The following is a 24,344-nucleotide window of genomic DNA, read 5'->3' as shown; positions in this document are numbered from 1 at the left end:
TGTAAGTAATTGCTTCACGTAGCTAGGCACATTGGAGTTTGGTGCATATATTTTTATGATGGTAATTACTTTCTGATGGATCATTCCTTTCACCAATATAAAATGTCTTTCCGTGTCCCTTTTGATGTTTGTCACATTGACGTCTATATCTGAAATTAGGACAGCTACCCCGCCTTTTTTTCTCGTCCATTGGCATGAAATATCTTTGAAAGGCAGTTTTTACAGAGAGAAGTACAGACAGACAGACAAGGAGAGATGTTTGATCCCCTGTTTTACTCCCCCAAAGCCTAAGGTAGTTGGAACTGAGCAGATAGAAATGGATAATTTTATATGTAGCAATATTTCTATAATACTATGTTTTATCATTTTAGAAGCTTGCTTACCTTCTAAAACCTTGGGAACGCTGGCTTTTCTAATTCCAGTGTTCTCACCAGGTGTGCTTTCCCTGCCTGGATAACTTTTTAACCCAGGACTTCAGGAACTGTCCTCACATTGATTATTCCTTCTCAATATGTCAGTGCTTTTCAACTCATTGTCTTCTAGATTCCATAAGGGGGAATATCTGTGAAAGTCTTATGTTCTTTTCGCTCACTTGTTCCACTGTTGTCTTGTTAAGGTCCTCCTTTGCTAATTGATCTTGATTCTTTCTCCTCTGCTGCTTATTTGGTGGTACTGTGCTGCATACAGAATAGAAGTCTTCATATATTTATCAAGTTTTGCAAAAAGATCTTTACTATCCACTTTCAGTCTTGCTTTCTACTCACTTCCTGCTCCCAACACTGGCTGAAGTCCTAAAAGGAATGTGATCCTTTAGCCTATATAGGCTTCCATATATTTGTTCATTCTCTTCTCTACTTAGGATTTCATTTCTGTCTCTTTCTAAACAACTCATTCTTGTCCAGACATTTAATTATTTTATTTCTGTGTTCTTACAGTTATTCATAATTACTATTTAGTGATTTAGCATTTAGTAATACTTGTTTCCATTTGTGTGTGCACTTAGGCACAACATAGACTTGACAAATATTTAGTCAAAGTAGTTCCATTTTTGAATTGTTTCTGTGTAGTATTTTTAAAATGTAAATTAATCTGTTTTTTATACTTTTATAGGTGTATACGTTTCCAAGCACTCAGACTGTCTTCATCCAAGACCATGGTATCATGGAAAATCTGGTTATATTGTAATCTTTAATCTAATTAAGGTAAAACCTAGGTGTGCTTTTATGTAATTTTCTTACAGAAATTGAGGATTATCTGCCTATGATATTATTTATGGATCATTATCTAGGTAGGATCACTGCCAAGGATAGCTGTACTAATGCAGAGTAAACAAAAAAATTTTTCTTTAAAAATAAAATTCAGAGCCAAAGTTGTATTAGTGAGCTCAGCAGCCATCTGCAATTGCAGTATCCATTTTGGAGTGCTGATTTTAGTCCTGGCTGTTCTGCTTTTGATCCAGTTCCTTGCTAATGTACCTAGGAAAAGCAGCGGAAGGTGGCACAGGTATTTGGGCCCCTGGAACTCATCGAAGAGTGGAGTTCCTGGCTCCTGATGTCAGCCTGGCCCAACCCTTCCTGTTGTGGCCATTTGGGAGAGTGAATCAAAGGACAAAAGAATCCTCCGTGTGTCTCCCTGTTTCTCTTTCAGTCTGCCTTTCAAATAAAACACAATTTTTGAATATACCTGCTGTCCTTTTGACTGGGACATTGGCTCAACTGGTTGATCCTCTGCCTCCAAGCATCAGCATCCCTTATGGGCACTGGGTTCATGTGTCCTGGCTGTTCCAGTTCAGATCCAGTTCTCTGCTTGTGGCCTAGATAAGTTGCCGAGGTTAGCCCAACTCATTGGGACCCTGCATTCATGTGGGAGACTCGAAGGCGGCTCCCAGCTCCTGACTTCAGATCAGCTCACCTCAGCTCAGCTCTGGCCATTGCAGCCATTTGGGAAGTGAACTAGTGGATGGAAGATCTTTGTTTCTCCTTCTCTGTAAGTCTGCCTTTTCGATAAGAAATGAATCTTAAAAAAAAAAAAAAAAAAAAGAAAGAAAGGAAATCTCTCATGTCTTCAAAAACGGTATCTCTGCTAGAAAGAAGGAAAATATTTAAATGAAAGTACTTTTTAGTATCTTCAAGTAAAAAAAAAAATATATATATATATATATTTTTCAAAAACCTGTTTAATGAACAAAGAACTTTCTTGTTTGATTTGTTTTAAGATTTATTTCTACTTCCCAGAACGTTAGCAGGAAGCTCAGTTGGAAGCAGAGCACCAACTCCTCAAACCAGAAACCAGTGTGGATTGAAGGCATCCTTAATAGAGGCTTAGCTTACTGTATACCACAACTCCCACCCCTTTTAGTTTATTTTTACCTATTTGGAAGGTGGCAAAATTATTTCCATCATTGATTCACACTCACAATGGCTGGAACTGCTAGGGTTGGACCCAGCCAAAGCCAGGAGTCCAGAACTTGATCTGGGTCTCAAAAGTGGGTGACAAGAACCCAAGAACTTGAGCCATCATTTGCTGCCTGTAGTACACATGATCAGGAAGCCAGATCAGAAGTGAGGGCAAGGTGGAGAACTCCACTCTAGGTTCTCTGATGTGGCTTGGCTATGACTGCTGCCTACCTGCCTAAGAACCACAATATAAACATAAAATAACACGAAACAAGTATGTACTCATACAATGTGATTACAGTTGTAAAACATGAATTTAGAAAGCAGTATGTCTGGTTTACTTGTCAAAATAAGAAGCCTTTATTTTCTTTATTTTGTGTGAACATACAGATTCTGTTCCGAGCTTTATGTGGCACCTAGAACTGATGATCTCACAAAATTTTTAAAAGATTTATTTATTTTTATTGCAAAATCAAACATATAGAGAAGAGGAAAGACAGAGCTCTTCTGTCCGATGATTCACTCCCCAAGTGACCGCAGGGGCCTGAGCTAAGCTGATCTGAAGCCAGGAGGCAGGAGCTCTTCTAGGTGTCCCCCGCAGGTGCAGGGTCCCAAGGCTTTGGGCCGTGCTCGACTACTTTCTTAGGCCACAAACCGGGAGTTGGATTAGAACTGGTGACCATATGGGATCCCGGGGTGCATTCAAGGTGAGGACTTTATGCACTAGGCCACTGCGCTGGGCCTCTCACAAATTCTTAAATTTCTTAAATACTTCAGTTTAAGTAAAATATGCCAACAAGAATCAATGATTGGAGGGTGGGCATTTTGAAAATGTTTCTGTGATCTTGTTTTTTGTTTGTATTAGCTTTTTTTTTAGCATCTCAAGGTATTTGGTAATAAACCCAATACTTTTCTTTTCCTTCTTTATTTCTCCTTAATTTTTGAGAGTTCCCTAAGAACTACAGACAGGGACTGGCATTGTGTCATAGTGGGTAGAACTACATCTGCAATATGCCATCCCATGTGGGTGCCAATTTAAGTCTCAGCTGCTCCATTTCCAATCTAAGTCCCTGTTTGTGACTGGGAAAGTAACTGAGGATGGCCCAACTCTTTGGTCCCCTTGAAGTTATGGGGAGACCCAGAAGAAGCTTCTGGCTCCGGACTGGCCCAGCCCTGACTGTTTCGGCCTTTTGAGGAGTAGACCAGCAGAAGCAAAATAATTTCTCTCTTTCTCACTCTATATATTTGTAACTCTCCCTTTCAAATAAAATAAATCTTTCAAACAGTATTTTGAAAGAACTGGAGGGAGAGTAACATTACTCTGAAGTATACTCACTGCTTAATCTTCCTTCTGCTCTGTGCTAGATAATAAAGTTGAACTACAAAACTATTCCTGCCAAGGCAGATAAGCTTGATTTTGTTTTTGCTTGATTTTGTTTTTACTTTGATTAGGATGTACCTAAGCCTTTGTTGATTGATAAGCTACCCATCTGATTGGAGATTGATATTCAGATTTTTACTTGTACAATCCAGTCTTCTTTATTTCACAAAGTTGAGCCTTTGGTCAGTGCCAGTGTGTGAATCCTGACTCTCAATAGTGCTGTTTCTGTTCTTTAGCTTTTCAGTGTTGCATTTGGAGGTCTATAAATTTTTTTACAACTGTTAAAAAAATTACATTATAAAGATCAAAATTGCCTATAATTCCATACCTCACTGTTGTGTGTGTATTATATAGTTTACTTATTTTTTCTTTTTCATATATGTTATATACATATTATATATATGTGTGTTTAAAAGATAGAAAGCAGAGATATGGAGAAGGGGAGAAACACAGATCTTCCATTTGATAATTTACTCACCAAATGGCCTCAGTGGCTGGAGTTGAACCGGTCTAAAGGCAGGAGTCAGGAGCTTTTTCTGGTTTTGCATTTGATGCAAGAGCCCAAAGATTCCTCTTCTGTTTCCTCAAGCACATTATCAAGGAGCTGGATGAGAAGTGAGGCAGCCAGGACTAAAACCAGTATCAGTGTAAAATGTCAGCACTGTAGACTGTGGCTTTACCCACGATGTCGCAGTGCTGGCCCCCTATATTGATATTTTGAACCTCTAAAAACAGTTTCCTTAGCGTTTGTTTCATTGTAAATATTTCTTAGTATCATGGTATTCAGAACAACTTTTTAAATAATTGTGCCACGTTACCATATGGTAAATGACTTTGCTTTTTAGGAGACTTGTAATCCTTGGTGGAGGGAAATCTAGTATTGAAAATGTTCATGGCTTTTTCAGTTAACAGGGCCAGCAACCTGTTAAGCACTTTACTGCCTACTTGCTCCTTATTGATTTAGCGGACCCTGCCATAATAAAAAGATCTTGGACTATAGCTAAAATTGATAATATTCAGTTTAGAAACTTATCTTTTGAAATTTTAAATGTTGTCGTCTTTTATGTTCACTGAAGAACCAATTCAATGAGTGTAGCGTAAAAGTTAGTGGGCTGCATAGATTTTCTCTCACAGAAGTGATTTTCTTATGTTTGGAGTGAGTCATATGTTCTTTGCTAGTGTATAAAACAGGCACGTTTCTCGGAAAGATGCCAAGACAGGATTTTTTTTTTTTAAAGATTTATTTATTTTATTACAAAGTCAGATATACAGAGAGGAGGAGAGACAGAGAGGAAGATCTTCCGTCCGATGATTCACTCCCTAAGTGAGCCGCAACGGGCCGACGCGCGCCCATCCGAAGCCGGGAACCAGGAACCTCTTCCAGGTCTCCCACATGGGTGCAGGGTCCCAATGCATTAGGCCGTCTTCCACTGCTTTCCCAGGCCACAAGCAGGCAGCTGGATGGGAAGTGGAGCTGCTGGGATTAGAACCAGCGCCCATATGGGATCCCGGGCGTTCAAGGCGAGGACTTTAGCCGCTAGGCCACGCTGCCGGGCCCAAGACAGGATTTTTTTTTAAAATTATTTATTATTTAACTTCATTAATTACATTGTATTATGTGACATAGTTACATAGATACTTGGGTTCTCCCCACCCCTCCCCAAACCCTCCCACCATGGTGGATTCCTCCACCTTGTTGCATAACCACAGCATGGCCTAGTGGCTAAGGTCCTCACCTTGAATGCGCTGGGATCCCATATGGTTGCCAGTTCTAATCCCGGCAGCTCCACTAACTCTCTATCTCTCCTCCTCTCTGTATATCTGACTTTGTAATAAAAATAAAATAAATCTAAAAAAAAAAAAAACATTAAAAAAAAAAAAGACAGGAATTTTAAATATAATTTTAGGGAGTTCATGGATAATTAAACTGCTCTTGCCCTTAACAGGAAGCATAGCTTACTGGTAGTAAAAGCACATCCACATCTGTTACAGCCTACTGTTTTTGCTTTTTTCTTTTTCCTTATTTTAAATGAATCCTAGAGTGAAAATTACTGCTCTTTAAAGATATCTGATTGTTCCTCATGCTTTCATTCTAGGGAAGAGTCAAGTGCGTGTCTGAGAATTATACAACTAATTATACTCAGCCATCTTTTGGCTATGATTGCCATGTGGCTGCAGATGCAAACAAGTTTTCTCCTAAGACAAGTCATTTTCGTGCCTTTAAACTGAGTCAGGTATGGCTGCCTTTCCTGAGACCCAAGCTTTATTTCAGAATCTGATGTGTTAATTTTTAGGGCTCAGTTGGTTGAGACTGAACTTGATTCATATGCAATTCCGTTGTGCTACCCTAATACCTACTTTTCTTCTTTCAGTATTACCTCTATGAACTTTCAGGAAACACTGTTACTGAGCGACCCAGACAGCTCTGTCCTTATGTAATTGTAGCTTTTAACTACAGGGAACCTAAAAAGATGGCAACATCAATTCATAAAAGCATGTAAGTAATTATGTGCTTACTTGGTTTTACTGGACTGTTTTTTTTTTAAATATTAAAAAAAAATCAATTTTCTTTTTCTAGACATGAACTTGCTGAAAATGGTAAGAGATATTTCATTTATTCTTTCGTATTTAGAGGAAATATTTATTCATAAATAAGTAATTTTTTTTCACTCTCATTTCTTAAAGTTCTTGTTCCTCCATGGAAAGGGAAATTAATTATTGGAGGTTATGTGCTATGTGATATAACACTGTGGTCCACTTACGGTACAGCAGTTCCAACTCAACTGTAAGTATTACATTTTGTGTTCTTTACCTACCAGCTTGTACTAAAAAAAAAAATGCTTTGGAAATTCTTACTGTGAAGTCTAAATGGGTAACTGTGAAGCGCTGGAACTGTACTCGGGTTTACATTAGGTCTCATTTGTTAGCTGGACAGAGCACAGGGACCTGACACAGAAGACCTGACACAGAGGTGAATAATCTCTGGATGAATTGAGTTAATTGAAAGTAGTGGCTTCCTTTCCCCCCCCCAAAAGGAATCATATTTACTTGTATTACAGATACATCAGATTGTAGCCACGTCATCATGTTAATTGAGTAATGTAATTTACAATTCCTGATTTTTTTGAAAGATTTATTTTTGTTCAGAAGGCAAATTTACAGAGAGGAAGAGGGATTGAGACATCTTCCAGCTGCTGATTCACTCCCCAAATAGCTGCAACAACTGGATCTGGGCTGATCCAAACTTAGGAGCTAGGAGCTTCTTCCAGGTCTCCAGTGTGTGCGCAGGGTCTGAGTTTGAGCCATCCTCAGCTGATAGGCCCCCAAATGCATGCCGTATTAGAATGCCTGGGCTCCATACTTGGCTCCAGCTCCAGACTTTAATCCTCTGATAATATAAACTCTGGGGCTCGGCGCAGTAGCCTAGTGGCTAAAGTTCTCGCCTTGCACATGCCGGGATACCATATGGGTGCTAATCCTGGGGTCCCCGCTTCCCATCCTGCTTCCTGCTTGTGGCCTAGGAAAGCAGTAGAGAATGGTCCAAATCCTTGGGACCCTGCATCCACATGGGAGACCCAGAAGAGGCTCCTGGATCCTGGCTTCAGATGGGCTGAACTGCAGCTGTTGGGGCCACTTGGGGAGTGAATCAGTGGACGGAGGATCTTCCTCTCTGTTTTTTCCCCTCTCTGTATATCTAACAACAACAACAAAAAATTAAAATAAAATAAAATAAAAAATTAAAAAAAATAGAAGCTCTGGGAGGCAGTGATAAAGAGTTACATAACCACGTTTTTGGCACCACATTGCAACCTGGGTTAAATTTTTGGCTTCTAGCTTCAGCCTGGCCTAAGCTCTGTGACTGCAGGCATTTGGAAAAGTGAATCAGCAGGTTTGCTTTGTTCGCTTTCCCTCCTTTACCACCTGCCTTTCCTTCCTTCCTCTCTCCCTGTTCACATTCCTCCTCTTTTGTTCATTCCTTTCATTCACTGCCTCTCCCACTTTGTCTCTTCTCTCCCCCATCCCATCTCATTTTCCTCTCTCTCCTTAAATGCATGAGAAGACTGGCAGGATTAGAGAATCAGTGTCTGACAATAACATAAGTCGACTAGTGGATGCTAAAAATAGTAGATAAAAGTTTAACTTTTTGTATACCTTGCTAGATCTCTTCATAACTTGTTCATGTATCGCAAAGGGAAAAGTAGGGGAGAAGATAAGTCAGATACCAATTTAATTACTTGGTTAAGTTGTTGCTGTTATGGAATTGGTTTCATGTGCTTACTTGTGTGACACAGAATGACACACAGAGAATAATATCACTTCTCTTGTTACTCCTGCCACTCTAATGAGGAAGAAACAGTGGATCTACCTAGATTGAGGGGTGCGAAATGGTCTCTGTCCTTCAAAATGCCCAAGTCATCGAGATTTTCAAAAGAAAGACTAAGAAACTGTTCCATGAACAGAACACAATGCATTGCGTTGTGTATATTTGCCTGTGTGTTGAAGTTTTTTGTTTTTCTCTTTTGCTATAAAAGACTTCAATGAGATGGTTGTCAAGCCTTGAATTTGGTATAGGCTGAGTAAGTGTTAATATCATTGTAAATTTCCTTTTTAATTGTTTTGTGATTTTACAAGAAAATTTTGTTTTTAAAGGAAACACAAGTATTGGGTGTAAAAAAAATATTAGGCTTGCATCTCACTCAAAGGTTCATAAAAATTTGTGTATATGATTGTAAAAAAAAACAATCACAAAGCAAATGTGTGATCTTTGTTGATATTTATGAAAGAGTATAAAAAATTGTGATACCCCAGAAATTTGATGGAAAATTGAAATAAAAGACAAGTGAAGAGGTAGGCATTTAGCCTACCTCCAGCTTCTTGCTAATGAATTTCCAGGAAGGCAGCAGGTGATGGCTCAAGTTGTTGTGTGCCTGCAAGCAACATGGAGACCCAGATGAAGTGCCCAAGTCCTAGCTTGGGCCTGGAGCAGCCGTGGCTGCTAGCTACCTTGACCTGAAATTTTTTATGTAGTATACCACTGAATGAGAGATACCACTCAGTCTGGCTGTCTATGACTCTCTCTCACACAAATGGGTAAAATATAGTTTTCAAAAGGAAAACAAATATACTTTGATGTAAAAAATTTTGAAATCCATGCATAGCTTTTTCATAGCTTGCATTTTCCATGAACTTTTCAGTGGTCCTGAGTAAAGATTTCTTCGCCACATCTAATATTGTAGGTATAGCAAAAATGCAGTTATTCCAAAAAAGTGAACATATTTGCAGACCATAGTCCATAGGTCATATATTTCCACATCTAAACTGTTTATAAATATGTTTTTAGCCTGTGGTTATTATGTTTTACTTTTTTGTTAGAAAATGAAAAATTGTGGAGATATGTGTTTTCCAATATTTATTCTGTGATTTTTTTTTTTTTTAGACCACAGGAATTAGATTTTAAGTATGTGATGAAAGTGTCTTCTCTGAAAAAAAGACTCCCACAAGCTGCTTTTAAAAAAGAGAATTACTTGATGCAGAAAGGTCTGTTCTGTTGAGATGAAATGACACAGTGCATGTCCTGCCCTTTGTTCCAGTTATCTTTCATTCTACCTCCAACTATATGTACAATTCTTAATATGTGATCCTTAAAAGGACTTTTTGTGAGAATTCTACAGTTACTGTGTTCTTATGTTCTTGGAAATTGAACGATGGTTTATGTAAAATGACAAAAACTAGTTCTGTTATAGGATACTGAGGAAATTAAGCAGACATTAAAATACTAGAAACTCATGATCATTCTTCTCAAGGAAAACAGAGTTTTTATTTATGGGCTTCTGAATTCATTAAAAAAAAAAGATAGAAAACCGAGTACCTTTTCAGGTTAATTCTTAGAACCTGAAATGTGTTTTGTTTAAATAGTATTAAAATGTCATGTGAATCCTATTCAAGTATCAGTCTGACAACGTTATTTTGAAATAATTATTTCTGTAACTTTTAAAGAGTTTTATAAAAAGGAAAATTAAACTGTAAAGTTTTTTTTTCTTTTTGTGGTAGTGGTAATCCTGTTTCTTTAATTTTTGTAACATAAAATCAGTAGATGAACTATGAAAGCAGTGACTATTAAAAATAAGAAATTCCTGTTTTTTTTTTTTACAGTATGCTGCCAAGATTTATGCTTCAGTTTGTATGAGACAGAGCTATCAAACAGACAAGGGGAAAAAATAGATGAACTAATAGAACACATTAAAAATAAACAGTTGGTAAGAATTATTTTAAAATATAATGAATTGAAATATTGATTTCTAAGTATTTGTTGGCAGTGCCTCAGTTGAGTTACCATAGCTTGTTAAATTAATTTTTGTTATATAATATTCACTAACATTTTAATCTTTTTTTTTTAAAGATTTATTTATTTTTTTTATTACAAAGTCAGATATACTGAGAGGAGGAGAGATAGAGAGGAAGTGGAGCTGCCGGGATTAGAACCAGCGACCATATGGGATCAAGGCGAGGACCTTAGCCACTAGGCCACGCTGCCGAGCCCTTAATCTCCTTTTTTAACAAAATTCTTTGGAAAAGAAAAGCAGTGGCCGACTCTGGGCCAGTCCAAATCTGGGACCCAGGAGCTCCCTTCAGGTTTCCCGCGTGTAGCAGGGGCACCACGCTCGGGCCAGCTTCAGCTTTGTTCAGGCCATTAGTAGGGAGCTGAATCATAGCAGCCAGGACACAAACTGGTGCCCATATGGGAAGCCAGTGTTGTCTTTTACCTGCTGTGCCACAAAATTAGTCTCTCCATTTGTGTGTGTGTGTGTGTGTATGTGTGTGAGTGATTACTCAGTGTATCCTCCCGACTATAAACACAAAGACGGTTTTTCTCAAAGTCTTTGCTATTTTGGGGTTTTGATAGTGGAATTGAGTAGATCTTTAGTGTTCATGTGTTAAAGTATTACTTGTAAGATACTTTTTTAACCTATAGTAAAATTCATCGGGATGTAAGTTGCTGCTTGTGTGGTGTCCATAGAAGTGAGATTCTATTGAGAAAAGTATATGTTCCAGAATGTTCTCTATTACGTTAATCAGTGTTTCAGAAGCATGAGGAAAAGAAAAAATGCTTGAGCTAAATATCATTCTGACTTTTGTGATAAGAATTATTCACTATAAGAAAGAGCTGAAAATGTTGTATTGAGCAAACAAACTAAGCCGTTTAGTAACAGGACTGCCTATGCCTTCGGCAGATGGTAAAAAATAAAGTGAAATAAAACATCTGTCTTAGCAATACTAACTAAGATATCTTGAGTTGCAAATGGTTCAGGTAATGATTTAATAGGCTTAGTTTTTCATTCTAGGCGCGAGGCCATGCTGCCGGGCCTGTCATTTATTATTTTTTCCCTACAGTGCTGATTGCTTTATATTACAGATTTTTTTTTTTAGTTACTTATCTGTCTCCCAAGCCAGACCTTAAGTTTTGTGAGAGCAGATATCATGCCTTAGGCATTTGTTTTACCTTGGTGCCTAATGTATGGTGATTAAGAAATCAGTGTCCCTTGAAGAAAAGCTCATGGAATTATGTGTAGAACATGGATTTTAGCCCTTGAACCTTTTTACCGCAATTAACTATGTAAAGATTGTCAAAAATATAATAAAATATATATGTATGTAAAGAAATAAAAGGGGTCTGGTGGCGTAGCCTAGCAGCTAAAGTCCTTGCCTTGAACGCACCGGGATCCCATATAAGCACCGGTTCTAATCCCGGCAGCTCCACTTCCCATCCAGCTCCCTGCTTGTGGCCTGGGAAAGCAGTCGAGGACGGCCCAAGCTTTGGGACCCTGCACCCGCGTGGGAGACCCGGAAGAGGTTCCTGGTTCCTGGCTTTGGATCGGCGCAGCATCGGCCATTACGGCTCACTTGGGGAGTGAATCATCGGACAGAAGATCTTTCCCTCTGTCTCTCCTCCTCTCTGTATATCTGACTTTGTAATAAAAAATAAATAAATCTTTAAAAAAAAAAAAAGACGTGGAAGAGGCTCCTGGCTGCTGGCTTCGGATCGGTGCAGCACCGGCCATTGTGGTCACTTGGGAAGTGCATCATTGGAGAGAAGATCTTCCTCTCTGTGTACCTGACTTTAAAATAAAAATTAATTAATTAAAAAAAAAAAAGAAAGAAACTAAAATCGGGCCTGGTACAGTGGTTCAGTGGCTAAATCCTCACCTTGCAAGCACCAAGATTTCTGAATGGGCGCTAGTACATGTCCCAGCTGCTCCACTTCCCATCCAGCTCCCTGCTTGTGGCCTGGGAGGACGGACCAAAGCCTTGGGACCCTGCCCCTATGTGGGAGACCTGCAGGAGCCTCCTGTCTTCTGACTTTGGCTGCTCTGCTCCAGCTGTTGCGGCCATTTGGCTAGTGAACTGCAAAATAGAGAATCTTTGTCTGTTTCTCTTTAAATTTGATCTACCTTTTCAATAAAAATAAATCTTTTTATATTAAAAACAAAAAGCAAATCAGTTGTGGGGTAAGGGGATTTGTGGAAGGATAGGAGAAATCCCAGAGCCTGTGGAACTGTATCAATAAATAATAAACAAACAAGCAATAAGACAAAAACTAGAGAACAATGCAGAGGCCCATTATTGTCACCACTCCATTTCAGATTAGCAGAAATAAACGGTTTTATAGTTTCATAGACACCAGCGCCATGGGTATATATAATCATTACTGTTTACCATGTATTAGGGTAAGAGCAAGATGCAGAATCATCGCTAAATCACAACTCTCACAGGGTAATAGAGAAAAAAAATGTAAGTCAAATGCTGTAAAACATATAGCGGCTAGAGTAAAAATGTGTTGAAACCCAAGATAGATGATTCTGCCTGTAAATGAGATTTCATTGTGAAAACTTAGCTGTAAAGCAATAATTAGAAAAAGTACTTATTTCATATTTTTGTTGTAATTGAATGGTTTGTTGATTTATCATGCTTTTAGACGTAAGTCATTAGTTTTGAAATAAAATGTTGTGTAGGTACTTTTTTTAAACTGAAAGATTACATGAACATTGAATTTTAACGGTTAAGGACAGATAAGTTTTTAAAATAGTAAACTGTGAAAGGGAACTATTTACTTTATGGTTGATGCTGCCTGAGGACAAAATTCCCCTAGGTGCTGAAAATACTAAATCCTTAAGACTTTATTTTTCCCCTCGAAGATAATCTTTTATAAGCTCAAGAGTCCAGTAAAGACTGGTAAGAGAAAAAAGAGAAAGAATCTGTTGGCATTGGTGTTTCTTGTTACATGGGGCCCTATTGTTTTCCACCTATTGGAATGCTCTAGAAAGAATCCTTTTATTGAATGGTACCTTCCAATCTTTCTAGTTTGGGGATTTTATGATCATTTTCACATGAAGCAATAGTCTCAGGTGCTCCTTATATGTCTGATTCATCTTGAATCAGTAGCTTCGTGTAGGCTAGTGATATGCAGTGTCAGGTGTCTCAGTGAAAAAAAATGAAATAGGAGTTTTCTGATTGATATATTATGTAGCTAAACCATATTCTAAAACTGTCTCTTGGATGTGCTGCTTATTTTGTGTAGGTAAATAGAGCTGAGATTATCAGAGCTAAGAAAATTATGTTCCTGATGCTAGGAACAGAATTTCCTTGATTCCAGACTACTCTAGTGTTTCAAGGCCTTGTTGTTGTTGTCATTGTTGTTAATTAGCTCAAACTTCACTGAAGAATGTGACTAAAATTAAAGAATAATATTTTTTTCTAATTTTAAGGCGATCATCAAATGCTTAGACGATCGAGGATTTTTTATTTTACTTACATCATCAGCTTTCATATCAGAACTAGGTAAGGACCACCTTTTTATTTTGAAAAAATTTTTTCAGTATGATTACTCATGTATTTTAAGATCAATAATCTAACAGTTTCTTCTGGTTTTCATTGTGTATAGATATTGGAGGTGAACAGATAGATGTCATTGGGTTACATTTAGTCCATTCATCTCTGTCAACCGGTAAGAATTCAGTGTCTTTTACTTGACTCAGTCTGTTGCATATTTTTCAGTCCCTAATAGATTTGATTTTGCAGTAGCACATAATAGTTAACTAATTTATCCTCTTCAGTAACTCTCATCCTGTTACCTCTCTGGTTTGTCCTCCCTTTTTCCTTCCCTTCTGTTTCTTCCTTTCTAGATTTACTTACTTGAAAGGCAAAGTGAAACAAAGGGGACAAGAGGGAGAAATCCTCTGTGTACTGGTTCACTCCTCAAATAGCTGCAGTAGTTGGTTTAGGCTGGATTGAAGCCAAGAGCCAGAAACTATTTAGATCTCTCAGTCTGAGTAGCAGGGGCCCTAAGACATGGACTGTCCTTTGCTGCTTTCCCAGGAGCTTGAGCAGGGAACTAGATCATCAGAAGCAGAGTAGCCCAGACTCTAACCAGAACCCTAAAATTGGATACCAGTGTCATAAGGAGTGGCTTAGCCCTTTGTGGTCAATACCAGTTCCACTGGTTGATACTTCTTGATCTTTATAGGCTTATCCTTGCCTCTGAACTTTAAAAAAAAATTTTATTTAAAGATTTTTATTTGAATGGTAAATTTACAGACAGGGAGAGGGAGAAGGTGTTCCATCTACTAGTTCACTCTGCAAATGGCTCCAAGGGCAAGAGCTCAGCTGATCGAAGCCAGAAGCAAGGCACCCCTTCCAGGTCTCCCACGTGGCTGCAGGGTCCCAAGGACTTGAGCCATCCTCCGCTGCTTTCCCAGGCAATAATGGAGGAGCTGGATCAGATAGTGGAGGAACAGGGATACAACTGGTGCCCATATAGGATGCTGATACCAGAGTGAAAGATTAGCTTGGTGAAGCACGTCAGAGGCCCCTTTTCCTCTGAGTTTCCAGCTGTGAATTTCCACATTATCCATTGATGTTTCCACCAAGTTACGGCAAAGGTATCTCAAACTCAATATGTTCAAAATTAAGTTCATTTGTTATTGAACAACATTTACTGAAAGAACGTTTACCAAGGTGTGTCCATAAATAATATAGGCTCTTTTTATGTACTGTTCTCTCTGTTGCCGCTATTAGTTTCCTTCATATTTAGCTCATGCATTCTCAGCATGATGTTGACTCCATGAAGGCACAAAACTCAGATTTTGATTTTTAATTTATTAATTTATTTTTAGTTTTATTTAAGATTTACTTTTATTGGAAAGTCAGATATACAGAGAGGAGGAGAGACAGAGAGGATGATCTTCCGTCCACTGATTTACTCTCCAAATGGCCACAACAGCCGGAACGGAGCCTATCAGAAGCCAGGATCCAGGAGCCTCTTCTGGATCTCCCATGTGGGTGTAGGACCCCAAGGCTTTGGGCTGTCCTCAGCTATTTTCCTAGTCTACAACCAGAGAGCTAGATGGGAAGTGGGGCCTTTGGGATTGGAACGAACCCATATGGGATCCCAGGGCATGCTAGGAGAGGACTTCAGCCGCTCAGCTACCAGGTGGTGCCCCGGTAATTTTTATGAATGTAGCACATAAATATGTAATGTATCTGTGATATTAGAACTAAAGAGACCAGTTAGGAAAAAAATAAATCTGAATTAACTCTTGGGGAGACAATAAATGAAAAGATGGAGAAACTCTAGTGTTATTCATACAAAGGAACTTTAAGTAGTTCATAGAAAGTAAAATTATGAAAAAAAACTACGCATGGATTTCAGGGTTTTTTTTGCACCAAAAAATGATGTATTGAGTTTTTGTAATATCTGAACAAGGTCTAGGGTGAAACACTAATAAAATAAAACGTCAGTTGGAAAGAAAAAGAAATTTGAATTCTGCTAAAAATGATAGTAAACATGAAGTTTATAATAAAGTTTGGGTGAAAGGATGGTGAAGTTAATGGAGACAGCGGCTCAAAGAAATCAGCGGCAGGGGCCAGCACAGTGGCGTGGGAGCATAATCCTTCAACTGCTCTGCCAGCTTCCCTAAGGGCACCAGTTCAAGTCTCAGCTGCTCTACTTCAATTCAGGTCCCAGCTTGTGGCCTTGGAGGGCAGCAGAGAATGGCTCAAGTCCTTGCACCCAAATGGGAGACCCAGAGGAGGCTCCTGGCTTCAGCCTGGCTCAGCCCCAGCAGGTAAAGTCATTTGGGAAGTGAACCAATGAATGGAAGATTCTGTCTCCTCTCTCGGATAAAAAGAAATCTTAAAAAAAGTGAGACAGTATTAAAGGTGGAACTCACCATACTGAATACCAAATGCAGAATTTTTTTGTATTTTATTTTCCCTTTACATATTACTGTCTTTTAAGTGATGAATTGCAGAGAAGGGAGTAGTTGCTTTTGTTTTTCTTTTGCTTCTGAGCCTGAGAACTTGCTTGGAGAGAAGGTAAATTCTTATTCATGTTTCTTTCTCTTTTGCTTTTTTTTTTTTTTTTAAGATTTATTTTTATTGGAAAGGCAGATACACAGAGAGGAGGAGAGACAAAGAGGAATGTCTTCTGTCCAATGGTTCCCAAGTGGTCACAACGGTCGGAGCTGAGCCAGTCTGAAGCCAGGAGCCAGAATCTCTTCCGGGTCTCTCACGTGGGTGCAGGGTCCCAAGGCTTTGGGCCATCCTCAACTGCCTTCTCAGGCCAGAAGCAGGGCTGATGGGATTAGAACTGGCGTCCATATGGGATCCCAGCATGTTCAAGACGAGGACTTTAGCTGCTATGCTATCTCGCCGGGCCCCATGTTTCTTTTTCTTAATACCTGGTGTAGTACACTGTGTTTAGGACTAACTTAGTGTTTTGTAATTCTACATATAATTTGTCTTTTTAAAAAACTGTATACTTCTCTTTTCATCTAGTAGTCACTGGACATTTTTATTTTGGTAGAACATGCACTGAAATTGGCAACAGTTTGAAGGGATTTAAGGATTATATAGGGGTGTACGTTTTTCAGTTCAATTGTTCGCACTGTAATTTATAAAAAAAAAAGACTTGAAGGCAGTCATCTAAGTGAGATATATTTTAAGATCAAAGGAATCAAAAAGTTAAGAAGCAAATGTCAGCTCGCAAAGCTGGTGCTGTGGCTGTGGAGGATCATTCAGTTTATGCTGAGCTTCTTGAAGGTGAGAAGAGAGAGCGAGGCAGGGTTCACTCATTCTAACTTGATAGTTGAATGATTCTGTTACAGGTCTATTCATTTCAACATATGGGAATTCTTTAAATTAGTCTTCTATTGTTGTCATTTTGGTAATTATTTTTAAACTAGCCTATTGAACCATCCCATAATTTTGAATACTAAAGCACTTTCTTGCATGTTTTATTGTAAAAAAAAAAATTCAGCCTTTTAATATATGTATAAATGTATTTCAGAGGCAAAAGATTCAAAAGTTGAAGATAAACCCTCACTGAAGTTGACACCTATTTTACCTGCCCTTAATTGTGCCCTACTAGAAGCAAAGAAATCATTTCCTGAGGAGGGAATCCATCCAAACACATTAGTGAAGCGTAACTTCCAAGAGCTGTGTAAGGTACATAGGATTCCTCCGCTGCCTGCTGCTGCTCAGGATGGATTTAGAGAGACCACACTCTGCGGAAGCCTGACTGATGGCTTTGACATAGCTCCTCCAGCTGAAAAGTGCCCTTTAGAGTCTTTAACTCTGCTGCAGTCTTACTTCTCGGCTCCTGACAGTTATGTTTTAGACGTGTCAACTGCTCTGGGTTTGTTACAGCAGCCTCAGTGTCCTATTTCAGATGGAATTTGTGATGCTGAATTTTCTTTAGTTATGACTCCAGATCCTGAATTTCTTGACTCAGAAACACAAGTAAGAAAAGAAGCGGGAACAGAAGAAAATTCTAAAGACAGGTTAAAAGCACAGAATGGAACCGTGGATCCATTGAGCCCAGTATCGAATCTGAGAGTTCGGCCCAAGAGAAAGGCCAGCATGCTGCGTGTGGTACCAAGTAAAAGGATGAATTTGTGCTGCTCCTTTCCCAAAAGTACTGTGCTGGGAGCAGGCAGTGGATCACAGTCAGCAACTACTCTTAAGTTAGAGAAAGGACAGTGTCCTCTGAAAAGGAAAAGAGGTAAGCACAATGCATATGGATTATTTTTACTACTATTTTATTCAAATGCTATTCCTGTGTGAATTCAGGTGAACTGCCATTTGGCAGCATGATAGAGGTTTGTTAGAAACACTAGTGTGTTTGTGATTTATATGCATGCTAACACTTGAGAAACAACAAACTAGTTCACAAAACCAAGAGATCAGAAAAACTAACATACTTCAGAAGTTACCCAACAAAAATGTGTGTTGCACCTGAAACTCAAACTGTGTTTACTTTCCGTTCTAAGAAAGATGGTCTTTGAGTTTCTAAACATTGTTTGACAAGTGGAGGTGAAAATAAAGGATCTGCTAAGATAAGGTATACCACTAGCACCAGAGTAATAGCCAGCGGTCTGCACACTTGAGAACTAAAGTAGTATGGGGCAGGTCCAAATCCTTTGTGTAACAGTTGTTTGTTTTTTAGATTTACATATTTATTTGAAATGCTATGTTTTATAGATTTATATACTTATTTGAAAGACATGTTCCAACTGCTGGTTCACTACCCGAATGGCCACAATGGCCAGGTTGAAGCTGGGAGCTTCTTGCAGATCTCCCTCCCATATGGGAGACAGTGGCCCAGGAACTTAGGTCACCTTTTGCACTGCTTTTCCTAGGTCAGTAGCAGGGACCTGGCTCAGAAGGTTGCTCAGAAACATGTTACTGAGCAATAAATATAAATGAAGCAATCTCTCAGGATTAGCTTATTTAATCCTCCTCCTCACAACTTAGGTTGTGAGATAGCTTCCATTCTTATGTATGCAAATGTTAGAAATTTTACCTCCTAGATTTTGATTCTCTAGTCTTGCCCTTTTAAAATTTAGTTTACGGGCCCGGTGGCGTAGCCTAGCGGCTAAAGTCTTCGCCTTGAACACACCAGCATCCCATATGGGCGCCGGTTCTAATCCTGGCAGCTCCACTTCCCATCCAGCTCCCTGCTTGTGGCCTGGGAAAGCAGTCGAGGACGGCCCAAGGCCTTGGGACCCTGCACCTGCGTGGGAGACCTGGAGGAGGCTCCAGGTTCCCAGCATCGGATTGGCGCGCACCGGCCGTTGTGGCTCACTTGGGGAGTGAATCATTGGACGGAAGATCTTCCTCTCTGTCTCTCCTCTCTGTATATCCGACTTAAAAAAAATTTTTTAGTTTAACTCTTTTCTACTTAATCTACATTTTATCTTTCCCTATCCTAAAGATTTTTATTTGCTTAAAAAATTTTTTAAACATTTATTTTTATTTATCTGAGAGGCAGAGTTACAAAGATAGAAAGGGAAAGATAGGGATCTTCCCTGTGGTGCTTCATTCCCCAGATTCTCACAACAAGGACTGTTGGCAGAGAACCGGATTAGAGGTGGAATAGCCTTGTATCATGAAAAATAAAAATAAAAAAAAGAAAAAGGAATAGCCAGGACTCAAAGCAGTGCCCACTGTGTGCTGCTGGCACTGGAGGCAGCAGCTCAGCCCACTGCAACATAACACCAGCCCTTATCTGAAGATTTTTAAAAGCATAACTTGAGTACTGAGAAGTCTTACTCTTTAAAAAGCTAGTATGCTAATTTATTCCCTATGATAATGTAGTAAAGAGAAATATCCACCTTCCAGAGCTGTCAGTTAGTGTGTTTAGTCTTACCTGCTACACCAATCAGGAAAAGTTATGGAGATCATTAAAACTTGTTGTAAAATTATTACTGTAAAATTTTTCTCTATCACTTGGTGGAAGTTTAGATAGCACGTTTCTATTTTTATATTTATATAAGTACGTAACTCTTGAACCTGTCTCAATAGCCTAGTTGCTAACCTTGCCTTGCATGTGCTAGGATCCCATGTGGGCACTGGCTCATGTCTCAGCTGCTGCACTTCCCATCCAGCTCCCTGCTTGTGGCCTGGGAAAGCAGTAGAGGATGGCCCAAAGCCTTGGGACCCTGCACCCGCATGGGAGACGAAGAGGCTCCTGGTTGTGGATCAGCTCTGCTCCAGCCATGTGGGCACTTGGGGAGTGAACCATTGGACGGAAGATCTTTCTGTCTCCTTCTCTGTAAATCTGCCTTTCCAATAAAAATAAATAAATTTTTTTTAAAGATTTATTTGTTTTCATTACAAAGTCAGATAAACAGAGAGGAGGAGAGACGGAGAGGAAGATCTTCTGTCCAATGATTCACTCCCTAAGTGAGCCGCAATGGCTGGTGCTGTGCAGATCCGATGCCGGGAACCTGGAGCCTCCTCCAGGTCTCCCACGCAGGTGCAGGGTCCCAAGGCCTTGGGCCGTCCTCGACTGCTTTCCCAGACCACAAGCAGGGAGCTGGATGGGAAGTGGAGCTGCCAGGATTAGAACCAGCGCTTATATGGGATCCCGGGCGTTCAAGGCGAGGACTTTAGCCGCTAGGCCATGCCGCTGGGCCCTAAAAATAAATAAATCTTTGAAAAAATGACCTCTTGCTTTGTAAAAGAAAAAAATTGTTTCAGTGAGATATTTAAAAATTTTATGTTCAGCCTTTTATTGTTATGCTAAAATGATTCCCAGAATGAAATAATAATCATGACAATAAAGAGAAAAGCTACTAATATGTGAGATCCATATATCATAAAAAACAAATGGTTTCTTTTCTATGCAAGGTGCAGAAGTGCTGACAGCACAGTTTGTACAGACAACCCAGTTGGATGGGAAAAGCCAAGAAGCTCCCATTTCTAAAGATGTTCCAGTGTCAACGAATGGTAAAAGGGCACGAAAGCAAGCCAGATCTCCAACCAAAACTGCTTCCAAGAATAAAACAACTCAAAAGAGATCTCCACACAAACAGAGGGGAAATGCAGTCAAAGGAAAGAGGAATCCCAGAGTCAGAAAGCAGCCACAACCTGGTAAGAAACGTTCTTCTTGTCAGTGTACACAACACAATACAATAAAGATTGCAAAATAATACATTGAAACAGTATACAAGCAGTTAAAATTTACCAGTAATTCTTCTGTAATCTTTAAATAAGGTAGCAATCTGAATAAGTTATTTAGTTTACTGTTGTGATTAAGTTGGGAAAATTGCAGTGATAGAAGCCTTCTCAAAATAGACCCTGCCTTTCACTGTGCATAAAGCCTGACCATGATTTCAATTGATTGCAGAGTTAAGATATAAATAGCCTTATTTATCATTGAATGCAGAAGCAAGTAGCTCTCGTATTTTTCCGAACCAAATTCAGTTTTCAAAATAGGCTATAAGTTTATCTAAAAGGGATTGTAAAATGTCAGCAATCCAAAATCCTGTACTTGACTTAACATGCATTAATTTTGTTTTTTGTTTTTTTTTCCTCTGGTGAATGGTGAAGTTTAATTACATGACTAGTACCGACTGTTCTAGTTCTATATTTCTAGTTGCTAGATTGAACTTTTTTTTTTTTTTTTTTTTTTTTTTTTTTTAGGATTTGTTTGTTCAGTTGAAAGGTATAATCATAGAAAGGGAGAAACAGAGATAATCCATCTACTGGTTCACTTTCCAGCTTACTACAGTAGTCCCAACCCGAAGCCGTTAGCCAGGAGCTTCATCTGTGTGTGTATGTACTAAGGATCAGTGAATGCATCAAATCATCAGATATGCTCATGGAAATAAAAAGATAATTTTCAGCTTGATGCTCTTTTCTTCCACTTGCTTCCCCTAGATTTTGCTATTTTAAATAAAAATTGGGCATTGGTATATTAATTTTACCCACTTGCCCATACATACACACTTCTAATTCAAATCAGTGCCTTCAGACCAAATTGTTAATTCATTTGAAGCCTGTTACTATTTAATTATATACAGGGGCATCGTTAGCTTTGCTATCAATTCATCTATCTACAACAGAGAATCTCTGCTTAGTGCACTTGCTTTTTAAAAAATTTTTTAAGATTTATTTTTACTGATAAATCAGATTTACAGAGAGAGGGAGAGACAGAAAGATCTTCTATCTGCTGATTCACTCTGCAAGCGGCCGCAATGGCCGCAACTGAGCTGATCCGAAGCCAGGAGCCAGGAGCTTCTTCTGGTTTCCCATGTAGGTGCAAGGTCCCAAGGCTTTGGGCTGTCCTCGACTGCTTTCCTAGGTCACAACCAGGGAGCTGGAAGGGAAGTGCAACAGCCGGGGTACAAACCAGCGCCTATATGGGATTCCCAGAGATGCAAAGCAAGGACTTCAGCCTCTAGACTTCTGCTGGGCCTGCTTTTTTAATTTTAATTTTAATATTATTTATATAGTTCATAGGGATGCATGCCCATATGGGTTTCCAATTAGGATGTCAAGTGTTGAGATACAGAGGAAGGTGAGTGGTATGAATGTTTATTTGTTTTTCCTTTTTATAATTTTTTTTCTTTTTTTTTCTCCTATGTCTGCAGGAAAGAAGAGGGAGGGGTTGCTCCATGCTATCAGACTGTATCAGCACCTAAAGATGGGGATGGTTATTTGATGATGCCTTAGAAACCTCAGTGTGGGGAAGAATGTTCTGAGGGTGTTATTTGAGTAGTTTTGCTAGTTTTGAGATATTGTTGACTTCATTGTACCAGAGTTGAGAAAATCTTTCCAAGTTCTGCTGGTTAACAAAGTCCACCTTAGTGTATCCATAGACCCTTGCAAAACTTGGTCAGCATTCAGTGTCCTCTGCTGGCCTAGATGAGTGTTACCTGTGTGCTTACTGTCCACTGCACAGGCATCAACAGCTGAGGAGGCCCAATCCTGAAACATGCATGCACTCCAAGGTTGGACCACATAACTTGTGATTTCTTTTTCCATGTGACCAGGGTTTGAGTCCAGCAGTCTAGTTGGGGCACCCTCCAAGAAATCTCACTTGAGATGATCTCAGACTTGACTCTTGTGTATGCCAGCTAGAGCAGGGTCCCTTGGTCAGTCACCTGCATCAACCAAAGCACATATTGGTGGATGCAGCTGCCTGGACAGCTCTTCTCCACCCCATCTCTTTATGGAAACTGATGGGTGCTGAGGCCTAGCCCAGCACCCGTCCAGCCTGTAATATACCCAGCCCTCATGTACACCAGCAGCTGGTGCAGCCCAGTCAAGGCAACTCCCAGTAATCCTCATTAGGCTGCTCCCAGTCCCAGTTTTGCACATGTTAGCATGTACTGTGCTTATACCAGCCTGATCCACAATCCAACTAGTCCTTGTGCACAGTCCAACTAGTCTCATTGGTGCTGTGGCTTGGCTCAACCCAACCTACTCCCAGACCCAGCCCACACATATTCTGACAAGCAATGCCACATTGTCAAAGCATGGCCCATCAACAGCCCTGGCTTTCTTGTTCACCAGTAGGAGCTGCAACTGCCCTGGAATGCCCTTACTTCCTGTATCAGGCCCACTCCCAGCCCCAGATCTTACATTTACCAGGGGATAGCATGGTCCAGCCTGACATAACTTGCACCTGATCCCAGCACTTGCCCAGTGAGTGCAGCAGCCTGACCCAGCCTACATGTCAGCTGACAGATGCTGCAGTCCTGCCTGGTTTGGACTGATCTCAGTCCTAGTTCTCACACTTCGCAGTGGAAGCAGTGGTCTAGCAGAAAAGTCCCTGAATTTCCCCTTACCAGGCCTGCTGCCATCTCTGGTCTTCTGTTCTTTGGCCCAGTCTGGTATGACTTGCCTACAGTCTCTGCATTTGTTGGGAGGTGCTACAGCCCATCTGCAGTCCCAGCTTTTATGAGTGCTGTAGCCTTTTCCCCAGCTCTGGCTTTCATGTGAACTGGCAGGTACTGTTGCATAGTGGTATGGTCCATACCCTGTTTTTGCTTTTGGCTGTGCCAGTGGGTGCTGCAGATTGGTCCAACCCAGCCCAGACTAGCCCAGCCCAGCCCACGCCCAGACCCAGCCCAAACGTATGCCAACGGGTGCTTCAGCCTAGCAGGGGAGTTCCCCAAGTTCTGTTACCAGGCCTGTTCTTAACCCTAGATAGCACACATGTCAGCAGGTGCTGTAGCCCCGCTAAGCAGAGTCTGCCCCTGACCTTTGCAGGTGCTGCAGCCTTGCCCAGCCTGATGCTGTCCCAGTCCTGGCTCTCCTGAGTGTCAGATGATTTCCGTGGTTCAACCCCCACAGAGCTGGTGCTGTAGTCCCACAGAGGCGAGCCCAAAAGTCCACAGAATGTGCCCCCAGATCTGGTTCTCTAGCATTCTGGTGGGTACTGCAGCCCAGTCTGATGTGCCCCATCCCATACCCCACCACTTGCAGGCAGGTACTACAGCCTAGCCCAGCCAGATGTTTCCCTTAGCCCCAGCTTTTGTGTAAACCAGTGCCTGCTGGGCAATGCTGTTAAGCACAGCCTAGATCTTCTACATGGGTGGTACCTTGGCCTGATTCAGACATGCCCTCCAATTTTCCCCTTCTAGCCTACGCTGTCTCAGCTCCTTTGCCTACCTGCAAGTGCAGTGGCCGGGTCTATGGAAGCCCCCGGAAGTTACTTCAGACAATCTGCAGTGTCTCCCCACCTCCCCAACCTGCTCCTGTGTGATGGCGAGTGGCAT

General features: G+C 40.3%; 1 protein-coding gene across 4 annotated transcripts in view; it reads left to right on the top strand.

The window, feature by feature from the left end:
- The window catches only part of TASOR2 (transcription activation suppressor family member 2), a 71,763-nt gene that overhangs the window by 25,711 nt on the left and 21,708 nt on the right, over positions 1-24,344 (top strand). For all 4 annotated transcript variants that reach the window (XM_058669520.1, XM_058669519.1, XM_058669517.1 and 1 more), the window contains 11 exons: positions 1,111-1,202; positions 5,874-6,011; positions 6,150-6,274; positions 6,356-6,375; positions 6,463-6,562; positions 9,215-9,315; positions 9,931-10,034; positions 13,542-13,614; positions 13,718-13,780; positions 17,123-17,836; positions 20,467-20,709. In XM_058669520.1, the coding sequence (XP_058525503.1) occupies positions 1,111-1,202; positions 5,874-6,011; positions 6,150-6,274; positions 6,356-6,375; positions 6,463-6,562; positions 9,215-9,315; positions 9,931-10,034; positions 13,542-13,614; positions 13,718-13,780; positions 17,123-17,836; positions 20,467-20,709 (1,773 nt within the window). The remainder of the gene's footprint in view (positions 1-1,110; positions 1,203-5,873; positions 6,012-6,149; positions 6,275-6,355; positions 6,376-6,462; positions 6,563-9,214; positions 9,316-9,930; positions 10,035-13,541; positions 13,615-13,717; positions 13,781-17,122; positions 17,837-20,466; positions 20,710-24,344) is intronic.

Source organism: Ochotona princeps, chromosome 10 (assembly GCF_030435755.1).
Source record: "Ochotona princeps isolate mOchPri1 chromosome 10, mOchPri1.hap1, whole genome shotgun sequence".
Taxonomy (NCBI): domain Eukaryota; kingdom Metazoa; phylum Chordata; class Mammalia; order Lagomorpha; family Ochotonidae; genus Ochotona; species Ochotona princeps.
Note: the sequence above shows the minus strand (reverse complement) of the source record. Positions and strands in the feature narration are given on the sequence as shown.